The following is an 11,916-nucleotide window of genomic DNA, read 5'->3' on the forward strand; positions in this document are numbered from 1 at the left end:
GAAGCATTGTTAGGATTAGAAGGATGCATTAATGTGGCTGATGATATTGTGATTGTGGGATGTGGTCAGTCCAAAGAAGAAGCAGAAAAAGATCACTCTGACAAACTGAAGAGATTAAGAGAGAGATGCAAAGAGAAATGCATTAAATTAAATGAAACAAAAACAGTAGAAAAAAAAAGACCAGATAAGTTTCATGGGACACTGCATTAGTGTGCAAGGCATAAAGCCTGACACAAAGAAGATCAAAGCTATTCTGGAAATGAAGAAACCAGAAAATAGCCAGGAAGCAAGAAAACTATGTGGAATGGTGCAGTATTTGTCAAAATTTTTGAACAATCTAGCCGAAGTGTCTCAACCATTAAGAGAACTAACAAAGAAAGATTGCAATTTTAGATGGACTGAAAAATGTGAAGAGGCATTCAACAAGATAAAAACAATGATTACAAATACTCCAGTCCTTATATTCTACAACCCTGACAAGAAACTTGAAATACAAGTGGACAGTAGTCAACATGGACTTAGAGCTGTACTAATGCAAGAAGGACAACCAATAGAATTTGCCTCTAGAGCATTGACACCAACTGAAAAACGGTGGGCTCAGATTGAAAAAGAACTACTTGCTGTAGTTTTTGGACTAGAAAGATTTAATCAATATACATTTGGAAGACATGTAATAATAATAAATGATCATAAGCCACTTGCAAACATCTTAAGGAAGCCTCTAAACCAGGCTCCAAGAAGATTACAAAACTTGATGTTGAGGAGCAATCGTTATGATTTCTCATTTCAGTGGGTAGAAGGAAACAGTTTACACATTGCTGACACATTATCACGACTGTGCAATCGAGAGGAGAAGCAAGATGAAGTTTTTAACATATGCCAGACACAAGTTGTGGACATACCGGATCCATTATTAGAAAGAATAAAACAAGAAACAGACTTAGATGACACATTAAGTAAATTATCAAAGCAAATTATGAATGGATGGCCTCAAAGAAAACAAGATTTAGACAACAGGGTAAAACCATATTTTGATTTTGCTGATACTTTGGGACTTAGTAATGGAGTAATTTTGAAAGGAGAAAGGGTAGTCATACCTTTCAGTATCCGTCAAGAAATGAAGAAAAACCTGCACACAGCACACATTGCATATGATGGAATGATGAGGAGGGCCCGACAGACGATATTCTGGCCAGGCATGGCTGATGAAATAAAACAGATGGCAGAGACATGCACTGCTTGTCAAGAAAGGAAACCTATGAACCAGAGAGAAACACTTATACAACATGATGAAGGAAATGTACCATGGGAAAAAGTTGGAGCTGACCTGATGGAAGTGGATGGAAGACAGTATCTAATTACTGTTGACTATTACTCTAATTTTATTGAGTATGATTATCTTTCAACAACAACATCACAAGATGTGATTAGAAAATTGAAAGGATAATTTGCTCGTTTTGGTGCTCCAAAATGTTAATAACAGATGGCGGTCCACAATTTAGTTCAAATGAGTTTTTGAGATTCACAAGACGATGGAACATCAATCACATCAGATCAGATCCTGGTTATCCGAGAACAAATGGCAAGGCGGAAGCTGCTTTAAGATAATGAGGAATTTAATACTGAAAACTAAACATAATGGTGATGATCCATATGAAGCTTTACTGGAACTCAGAAATACACCTCGGCAATGTACTGGATTTAGCCCAGCTGAAATGTGCCTCAAAAGAAGTCCTCGGACATTGATTCCCAGCACTTCAAAGTGTTTAAGTGAACATGTTGTAGCTGAGAGGAAAGAGAATTACAAACGACAAGTAAAAAGACAATATGATAAGCAAGCTCGGGATTTACCAAAACTCCATCTAGGGCAAACTATTTATTACCAAAACCCAGGTCAAACAGGATGGTATCCGGGAATAATCAGGGAACAACCATCACCAAGATCTAATAAGATCAAGGGAGATAATGGAGGATTCTACATACGCAACAGATATCATATTAGGCCAAGGAAAACGATTTTGAAAGACACTGATGTCTATGATGGGAATGTCTTGGATGATGATGATAAGGAGAGGCCAGATTTTTCTGGTAACTGTTCTCAACATGCAGCACAGTCTGGAGTAGTTTCTCATGTACCAGACAATAATTGTGATAGAAATATGCCAGCAAGAACTAGCACTCGAGAAACAAATAGACCTGTGTGGCATAGGGATTATGATATGGACTAAGAATTTTTATGACAATATTAATATGCATATTAATGTGTCACACTCTCAATTGAACTTTATTTTTATTTTAAGTTGTTACAATATTTATAAAATAAGATGAGTTATTAATGTTTGTTATTTTAATTGCAAATATTTCTGATATGTATTTTGTTAGCTATAGAAAGGGAAGGATGTTGATGTGTGTTTTATATAGGTTGCACCAATCGGTGTTTGGGAGTAACATCCCTTGTAACTGTTGTTGTCAACCAATATGGCGTTAGATTAAACAGCTGATTTCATGTCTTATAAGTTCTATCCAGAGTCTTGTTATTATTCGTTCATAATAATCAACAATGTCTATGGTCTCAACAAAGTCTCCCACTAAATATGAGGCATATTAATCTAGATCCAAACTTTGTATTTTTAATATTTCCGTTTTAAAGCACTTTACTTTATGTTCGCAATTTCTTCTAATATCCATAACTCTCGATTAGCTCAGTCGGTAGAGCATCAGACTTTAAATCGGAGGGTCAGAAGCTCAAGTTCCTTATCGCACGATAACTTTATCATTAATGGAATTATGGGTTGGGGGGCGATTAACTTAATATCATTATATTGTTTTAAGTAAGAAGAAATGGATGGGTGTTCATTATATTGTTTTAAGTAAGAAGAAATGGATGGGTGTTCATTATATTGTTTTAAGTAAGAAGAAATGGATGGGTGTCCATTATATTGTTTTAAGTAAGAAGAAATGGATGGGTGTCCATTATATTGTTTTAAGTAAGAAGAAATGGATGGGTGTCCAATATATTGTTTTAAGTAAGAAGAAATGGATGGGTGTCCATTATATTGTTTTAAGTAAGAAGAAATGGATGGGTGTCCAATATATTGTTTTAAGTAAGAAGAAATGGATGGGTGTCCAATATATTGTTTTAAGTAAGAAGAAATGGATGGGTGTCCAATATATTGTTTTAAGTAAGAAGAAATGGATGGGTGTCCAATATATTGTTTTAAGTAAGAAGAAATGGATGGGTGTCCAATATATTGTTTTAAGTAAGAAGAAATGGATGGGTGTCCAATATATTGTTATAAGGGACAAAATGGGAGGGTCCATGACAAAATAAACAATACATAGCCTGGTGACCAAATCAACAGGAGAAGCCGTGTACTTACTAGGTAGATAACTTACTTAGACTTACTTAGACTTACTTAGACTTACTTAGACTTACTTAGACTTACTTAGACTTACTTAGACTTACTTAGATTTAGGTCCTCCCGCGCCGTTCGGCGCATTCGGCGGCAAGCTGTCTAAAAACTTTCAACCCTTTCGCAAATTGTACCGACAGATATTTTTCTTGGTCAATCTCCTGTACTTTTGTCCACACATGGACACACACGTGGACGACTTTCTCTCTTCTGACTGACGCCTTACATCAGATAACATCAACCTTTAATCTATACAGTAACCAAACTTCTTAGCCCCACAGCCTTGACATTGTTTTCTCATCACTAATCATCACTAGCAGATCCAGAACTTTGAGGGGGGGGGCGATTTTTTCAAACCCTAACTCTAACGCCTAGTAAACCCTAATCCAATGTATAAACGCATATATATATCTATCTATATATGTATATAATAAACAGAGAATAACAAAAAGTGGTCATATTACAACTAGAGCAGTGCTTTTCAAACTTTAGCAAAAATAAAAACTCATTTTGGTGGCCCTTCCCTTGTCAGCTAAGAAGTATGTGGAAGCGCACAACCCAGCGGGGTTCGGAAGCCCCGACGCCAAGTGTCTTCTTGCGTTCTTCTTTGATAGAAACGCATTCTCCTTACATCTACAGCTCATTATTCATCCTATTTAAAAAGGCAGGTCAAATTTAATAAATAAAGTTCGAGGTGGCAATGTCCGATACTGAAGTGTGAGTGACAATCGAGATACAAGGAGTGTAAGTAAATCTTTATTCCGCGTATTTATCGTAATATTATCTTCATGTTAAGCGAGACTTTTGTAGTAGGCTTATTTGGTTAGAATAAGACGCCAACAGAACCATAGTTAAAAGCTCTTTAGATATTTGACTGTTTTGACGCGCGCAAAATTAGCCCGCCCCCCCTCTCTTAAGCCTAGTAAAACCAGGGGCGGACTGGGTATCAAAATTGGCCCGGGCATTACCATATAAACCGGCCCACAAATGGCATGTCATATCTTTTCGGTGGGGGGATTTTTACCCTACTCCGCAATTTATAAAATAAAATTCATAAAAATATGCCATAGATTGCAAGATTCGTAAAGTAAAGTTAACTTGATCGCAATTTTGTACTTAGAAAAGAATGATTAAAATGCAAAGCCGAATTTATTTTCTAATACAAAATCTTAATTTTCACTTACTTTCCTTATTCTCACCTAGACTAGGCCCCGCGCAATCAGTTTCGCATAGGGCCCCTCAATTGCTAGGACCGGCCCTGCCTGGGGAGCGCTGTGAGCGAAGCCCCGGAACCAAGCGTTATTTCCGTTATTTTAAGCTTTAAAAATGCATATTCTGAAGTATCTACAGTGCATTAGCCTGCTACTCTTCCGCAAAAAAAATAAATTCAAAAACCAAAACTGCTATTCAATGGAGTCCAGCGACTGGCAGAAAATGGTAAAATGCTTTAGTATTTGTATTTGAGGGGGAGGGGGAGGGTAACCACAAAACATTTTTTGGCTACGCTCATGAAATTTGGTGACTGTAGTTTGCTTAAGTTGGCTGCACTGGGGCAGTAAGTAAAGTTTCCCTTTCAGACAATGAGGTCTGAGGCAAGTGATGGTTTGAAGACCCTCCCCTCCCGGTTATAGGTGTAAGCCTAATTCTCTACAAAATATATAAAGTTTGATAACGCATCGAAAACTGGATGAATGCATTCGTATGATTACATAATGTATTCTATTTATAAATGTATGTAGTCTGAAAACTATAAACAACACAATAGCAGCCTGATGAGTTTGAAGCTTTTTGGTATTACTTATAGATTATAGACGTTTCTTCAAAAATAAGATTGTTACGTCTTACGCATTTCATGTGTCAATCTAGTCATGCATGTTGATTTGTGACTTAAAATATGCTAAATCATTGATTTTCCCGGCTGACTCAGGCAACCCATTCCATTAAAAGATAAGAGAAAGCAGAACGGTTAGAGAGGCACTTACTTAATGTGAAAAGCTCTTGCTTCCTCCTAGTACATTCTCAAAAACGCTAATTTCAATTTCTAAACTTAAAGTGTAAAAAAAAGTGTAGATTTTTATTTCCAAACGTTTTGATCAATATTGCAATGTTATAATATACTAAAACTAATCTACTATTTTTTATTCATTTAAATTAAAATTTACGGCAAATGAATCTTTGAAACATTATTACTTTTGACCATCAAAATTAAATCACCTCTTGAATATTTTTTGCGAATATGCAGATCCGACAAGTATCCGACTTCGACGGGGTCCGCCTCTGAGTTTGTGTAACACAAACTCTCTTTGTAATCTTGTTCTTGATATTCTGTCGAATTTCAAACAAAATTAATTGTAATAATAATAAAAAAAAACAAGAAAACGTGTTCGGGCCTTTGTGTCTGCTGTCACTTTTTTAAAAAGTTGTCTGTATTGCATTTTTTTTCTTTGGTCGCGACCAGACCGGCCCATTTGGTACCGGCCCACCGGGCATTTGCACTAAGAACGATGCTGGGACAACGTCTGGTGGAGTTTCGCCGGTTATCATTCACATTATAACATTCTTTTTAATGCTTACTATCTACTTCTATGATAATAGATGACGGACGCAACTTTATGCTCAGCAATATTGTTAAATAACTTATTATCTCCCTTGTAAACTATTGTAATATACTAAGTCAATTCATAACCTTAGAAACAAGGCTTTATTTCAATAAAACACGACTGATATACACAATAACACAGTACAGACTGGCCACGATTCACAGACTACGATAATGCGAACACGATTATAAATACTAGCACGATTACAAGCACGGGTAACACACAAGTTCATTTAACGATCACTCCATTCACCCCTCCTTTATTTCTTTCTGGGTCTTAGATTATAACCATGCGTATGAAGGGAAGGATCCGGAGGTATCTCTGGCGTAGACTTTTCTCCTTGCAAGTCGTAACTGTCCTGTACGGGACTCGAGTCAATATTGGCCTCTGGCATTGGGTGGCTCCCCTGTGAGTCACTGATGACTTCTGGCTGGTTGTACATCATTGGGGTGGAACTCTGTGAATTACTGATAGTTTCAGGCACGTAGCGACTCCCTGGTGAGAGATCCAAAGAGTCACCGACCTCTTGAGGCAGAATACCGTTCTCTGGTTCGAAATAGTCGTTCGTGGAACTTTCCTTCGGCGCCAGGTGCCTAAGCGACACTGTCTCCTCCCGGCCGTTTGGAAATCGTATATGGGCGTACTGTGGGTTGCAGATAATAAGTTCAACCCCTTGTACCAAGGGGTCAAATTTTGAAGATCTCACAGGGGATTTTAGTAATACTTTGCCTGGGTTCTGTAGCCAAGTAGGCAAGGATGTTCCCGTTGGCGATCTTCTGTTGAATTTGAAGATCCGTTCGTGTGGAGTTTCATTAGTAGAAGTACACAGTAATGATCGAATTGAGTGAAGTGCCTGGGGCAACACAGATTCCCACTGTGATAGTTCCAACTTCCCTGAGTCCAATGCTAATAAAATAGCCTGCCACAATGTTTTATTCAGCTTTTCTATTTGCCCATTTCCTTTGGCATTGTAGGGCGTTGTCCTGCTAGTGGCTATGCCCTTAGAATGTAGATATTCTGTAGTTTCTGTGGACATAAATGATGTGCCACGATCAGAGTGGATGTAACTGGGTGTTCCAAAGAGGAAAAATAACTGGTCGAAGCACTTTATTACTGTCTTAGATGTCATATCAGGACAGGGAAAAGCGAATGGAAACCGCGAATATTCGTCAATCATTGTTAACAAATACTTGTTGCGAGTAGCTGATGGCAAAGGACCTTTAAAGTCAACACTTATTCTTTTAAACGGCTGTGTGGCCTTGATGAGCGTACCTGCAAATTCCTTATAGAATTGCGGTTTAATTCTATTGCAGGTTCTGCATTGTTGAATAGTCTGTGACCTCTTCAACCGAGAAGGGTAAGTTCTTTGACCTGACATAATGTAGACGTCTAGTGACACCTGGATGACACAGGTAGTCATGGTACGTCTTCAGGCTACTTTGTTTCGTCATGGTTGCACAGTGCCCTCTAGACAAGGTGTCTGCTGCTGTGTTGGCGTTCCCAGGTCTATACTGTATATCAAACTTGAAGCTTGCCAGTTCCAATTTCCACCTTTGTATCTTATCGTTTTTAATTTTCTTGTCATGGGTGTCTTTAAATATGTATGAAATAGACCGCTGGTCCGTAATAAGGGTAAAATGATTGCCACACAAATAATGCTTCCATTTGCGTATGGCTTCAATTATTGCAGTGGCTTCTTTCTCTATGGCAGATTGATGCCTTTCAGTAGGTGAAAGAGTTCTAGAGAAGAATGCAATAGGTCTTCCCTCCTGATTTAAAGTGGCAGCTACTGCGATGTCAGAAGCGTCAGTTTCCACAATTAGAGGATGGTCATACTTTATGGTGAAAATTGCTGCTTTCTGCAATTCTTCTTTCAAGTCTTCCAACGCTGTTTTTACTTCTGTAGGTACAGGAAAAATTTGATTTTTCATTATAGGATACATTTTGTCGGAGAAATTTGGTATCCAGTGAGCATAATATGCCAAAAGTCCTACAATCCTTTTCTGAGACTTCAGATCTTTTGGAGGTGGCAAATCTCGCAGAGCTTGAAATCTATCAGGGTCCGGCTTCAAATGCCCTTTGGATATTTCATATCCAAGCAGCTTTACCTTCTTAGTAGCAAATACACTTTTACTTTCGTTGAAAGTTATTCCGTATTCCAGAGCTACCTTCTGAAAATGCAACAGATTTTTGTTATGGGAGTCTACATCTGTACCACATATTGTTACATTGTCGACATAGGCAAACGTGTCAGACAACTTTTCTTTTTCTATAATAGTGTCTATGGTTTTCTGGAAGCAAGCTACACCGTTAGTGACCCCAAAGGGTATTCTGCAAAACTGGTAGAGTTTACCACAAGCTTCGAAGGCTGTGTATTTCTTTTCGCTCTGTTGGATAGGTATTTGGTGATAAGCACTCTCCAGATCCAATGTGCTAAAGATTTCATACCTGGAAATTTTCTCCACCATTTCATCCACTCTAGGCATGGGGTAAGCGTCCAGGTAAGTAAATCTATTTATAGTTTGGCTATAATCAACGACCATTCGCTTTTTGTGCCGCTCATTGGTCGCGACAAGGACTTGAGCTCTCCAAGGTGATTTGGAAGGTTCAATGATACCGTTTCGTATCAATTTCTCAACTTCAGCTTTAATAAATTGTGTGTCTTGGAAGGAGTAACGACGAGATTTAGTAGCAATAGGTCTGCAATCAGGGGATAAATTTGCAAACAATTGTGGTGCCTCTACCTTAACAGCATTGAGTGAGCAGACATGAAATGCAGGTCGACCACCGTTGAATGGAATTATCAGTTCTTTGTGTAATGCGAGGAAATCTAACCCAAGCACTACATCAGTGCAAAGTTCATCTAGTAACGAAAGTTTGAATTGATTGTAAACTTCCCCTTTGTATTTTAGCGATGCAAACATGTGGCCTCTTGTGACGCTTGACAGTTGAGATGACGCCATAGAAATTTTGTGCTTTGAACGTGCCACTGACCAATCGTACTCTCTTGGTATATTTGAAGAAATGTAGCTTTCCCCGCTACCTGTATCAATTAGGGCTTTTAGGTTCACGCCATTTACAGAGATGTGTACTGTTGATTTAGTTAAACCAGGTACAGACGAAGTAGCAATTAGTGATGTTAGATGTGTAGAGTCCTTAATGCAGCTACAATCTTTACAAGATTGTCTTTTAATCTCGTGGCTAGGAGATGTTTTGACTTTTGTTTTGGTTATAGGAGTGTTGCGAGACCTGCAAACCTTCGAAAAATGTCCATTTTTCCCGCACGAATGACACATGCAGTCTTTGGCAGGGCATTTCGCTCTGAGATGCCGACTACCTCCGCAAAAGAAACATTTAGTATTCACTGTTGCGATTGTTTCTGAGTCCACCATTTCTTCGGTTGAGATTGCCGATGACGAAAGAGATGACTCTACCAATTGAGACGGAGTACTAAACGAACTGGATTCTTTTTGGGCCATGTCGAGAGTCTTGGCAATATCTAAAGCCATTTTCAAGTCAAGGGATCTTTTCTCAAGTAGCCTCTGTCTAATTACACTCGAACGCATGCCGCTAACAAAGGCATCGCGAATGGCGTCCTCTTCATTTTTGTCAGCACTGACAGCTCGGAACTGACAATCTCTGGCCATCATTCTCAGCTTGTGTACAAATTGATCAAGACTTTGATCGACTTCTTGTTTGCAAGTTGCAAGCAAATGTCTGGCCAATGTTTCATTAGGGGCCTTCACAAATAAATTCTCAAGAATAGATTTTGCTTCTGAGTATTTAGAACAGGTAGAAATATACTGATATAAGGATGGAGACACAAAGTTGCATAGCAGGTCAAACTGTTCGCTTTCACTAGCTCCTACCTTCGTGGCGAATCTGTCAAAACAAGAAATCCAATGTTTCCATGTAACTGAAGCATTAGTTGAACTAGGATCAGCATCCAGTCTATTGGGACGCAAAAACTTGTCCATTTAAGAATGGTTTTATTGAAATAAATTGTAATATACTAAGTCAATTCGTAACCTTAGAAACAAGGCTTTATTTCAATAAAACACGACTGATACACACAATAACACAGTACAGACTGGCCACGATTCACAGACTACGATAATGCGAACACGATTATAAATACTAGCACGATTACAAGCACGGGTAACACACAAGTTCATTTAACGATCACTCCAACTATTTTATAGGACTCTGACAATTGAAGAATACGCGTACTAGATATCTTAAACACATTAAGAAGACTATAACAACAATGGACACATCACTTTATTAGTTGACATTCTTTATCCTCCAGTACATCCTGAGAGAAACACACAAAGAGAGAAAGACACAAAGATAGAAAGACTCACACAAAGAAAGAAAGACACGGACAAAGAGAGAAAGACACGGACAAAGAGAGAAAGACACGGACAAAGAGAGAAAGACACAGGCGAAGAGAGAAATATACAGACAGAGAAAAACACAAACAAAGACAGATAAAGAGAGAAAGACAAAGGCAAAGAGAGAAATATACAGACAAAGAAAAACACAAACAAAGACAGACACAAAGAGAGAAAGACACAGGCAAAGAGAGAAATATACAGACAGAGAAAAACACAAACAAAGACAGACACAAAGAGAGAAAGACACAGGCAAAGAGAGAAATATACAGACAGAGAAAAACACAAAGACAGATAAAGAGAGAAAGACAAAGGCAAAGAGAGAAATATACAGACAAAGAAAAACACAAACAAAGACAGACACAAAGAGAGAAAGACACAGGCAAAGAGAGAAATATACAGACAGAGAAAAACACAAACAAAGACAGACACAAAGAGAGAAAGACACTGACAAAGAGAGAAAAACCAAGAGAAAAAGACACAAAGAGAAAAAGACACTGACAAAGAAAGTAAGACACACATAAAGAGAAAGAAATACAAAAAAGAGAAAGGCACAGACAATGAGAGAAAAACAGAAAGAAAAGGACAAGATAGATAGATAGACAGACAGACAGACTGATAGATAGATAGATAGATAGATAGATAGATAGCTAGATAGATAGATAGATAGATAGATAGATAGATAGATAGATAGATAGATAGATAGATAGATAGATAGATAGATAGATAGATAGATAGAATGTAATTATTTTGGTGCTGTTTTTCTTATGGCTTATATTCCATCTTTGAGCGTCTATAAGTGTATGTCTTTCAATGCTGATAACAGAACGAACTGAATGTCATTGTTAATGGTCTCATGTCTTGCCCGAGTCTGTCCAGTAAACTTCTCTAAGGTTACAAAAAACAAAGTCTACGTCGAAGGTAAACGCATCCGAGGAATCTACTGTGTACATACTGGTCTACATGAATGTTTCATCCTCATTATTAAACATTTGTACATGAAGATGAATACGTACCACAACGAGGTTAGCAGCCATGTTGGTCACTCGTACTTCTGAAATATATGGACATGTTTGCAAGGAAAATAATTTCCGGATAGCTCCAAGGCGGTCGCCTAGTTTACCTTTGCTTTTAAGGCCTTCGTCTTCCTCTGTCTTTAATTTATCCCGTTCAGACATGTATCTCAAATAGCGAGTGACATCCAAGTCAAGGTCCTAGCCTGCTTGTAGGACTTGGTACCAGAGGCGTAGCTAGCAACATGCGGGTGGTGCGGGCCGCAAGTGGTGATGGGGCATCAAACTAAGGATAAACATGAACAAACACAAACTACTGTACTTCAAGTGTCAAGTGAAATGTGGATTTTATTTTTCTACTTTCTTTATCTCCTACATACCTTCTTCAAATAAACTTAAGCTATAGACCAGCTTGAGTCAAATTTACAAGTTAACTTTGAATTTCTTAAGGCAACGCTCTTTTACACGTCCACTCTCTTCTGAGACACATGGTACA

At 38.2% G+C, this 11,916-nt stretch overlaps 1 protein-coding gene across 2 annotated transcripts in view; it reads right to left on the reverse strand.

Annotated features, from left to right (window-relative positions):
* Positions 1-11,700, reverse strand: part of LOC129925891 (uncharacterized) — a 38,656-nt gene extending 26,956 nt beyond the window's left edge. Inside the window, exons 1-2 of one of the 2 annotated variants that reach the window (XR_008777658.1) lie at positions 11,424-11,700; positions 5,628-5,738 (exon numbers count right to left, since the gene is read on the reverse strand). Coding sequence is in view for 1 of the 2 variants with exons in the window: in XM_056027359.1 (XP_055883334.1) it covers positions 11,424-11,585 (162 nt within the window). In the remaining variant the exon portion in view is untranslated. The remainder of the gene's footprint in view (positions 1-5,627; positions 5,739-11,423) is intronic. The other variant, XM_056027359.1, reaches the window with a different exon arrangement.
* Positions 11,701-11,916: the final 216 nt, after the last annotated feature.

Source organism: Biomphalaria glabrata, chromosome 4 (genome assembly GCF_947242115.1).
Source record: "Biomphalaria glabrata chromosome 4, xgBioGlab47.1, whole genome shotgun sequence".
In the NCBI taxonomy this organism is placed as follows: Eukaryota; Metazoa; Mollusca; class Gastropoda; family Planorbidae; genus Biomphalaria; species Biomphalaria glabrata.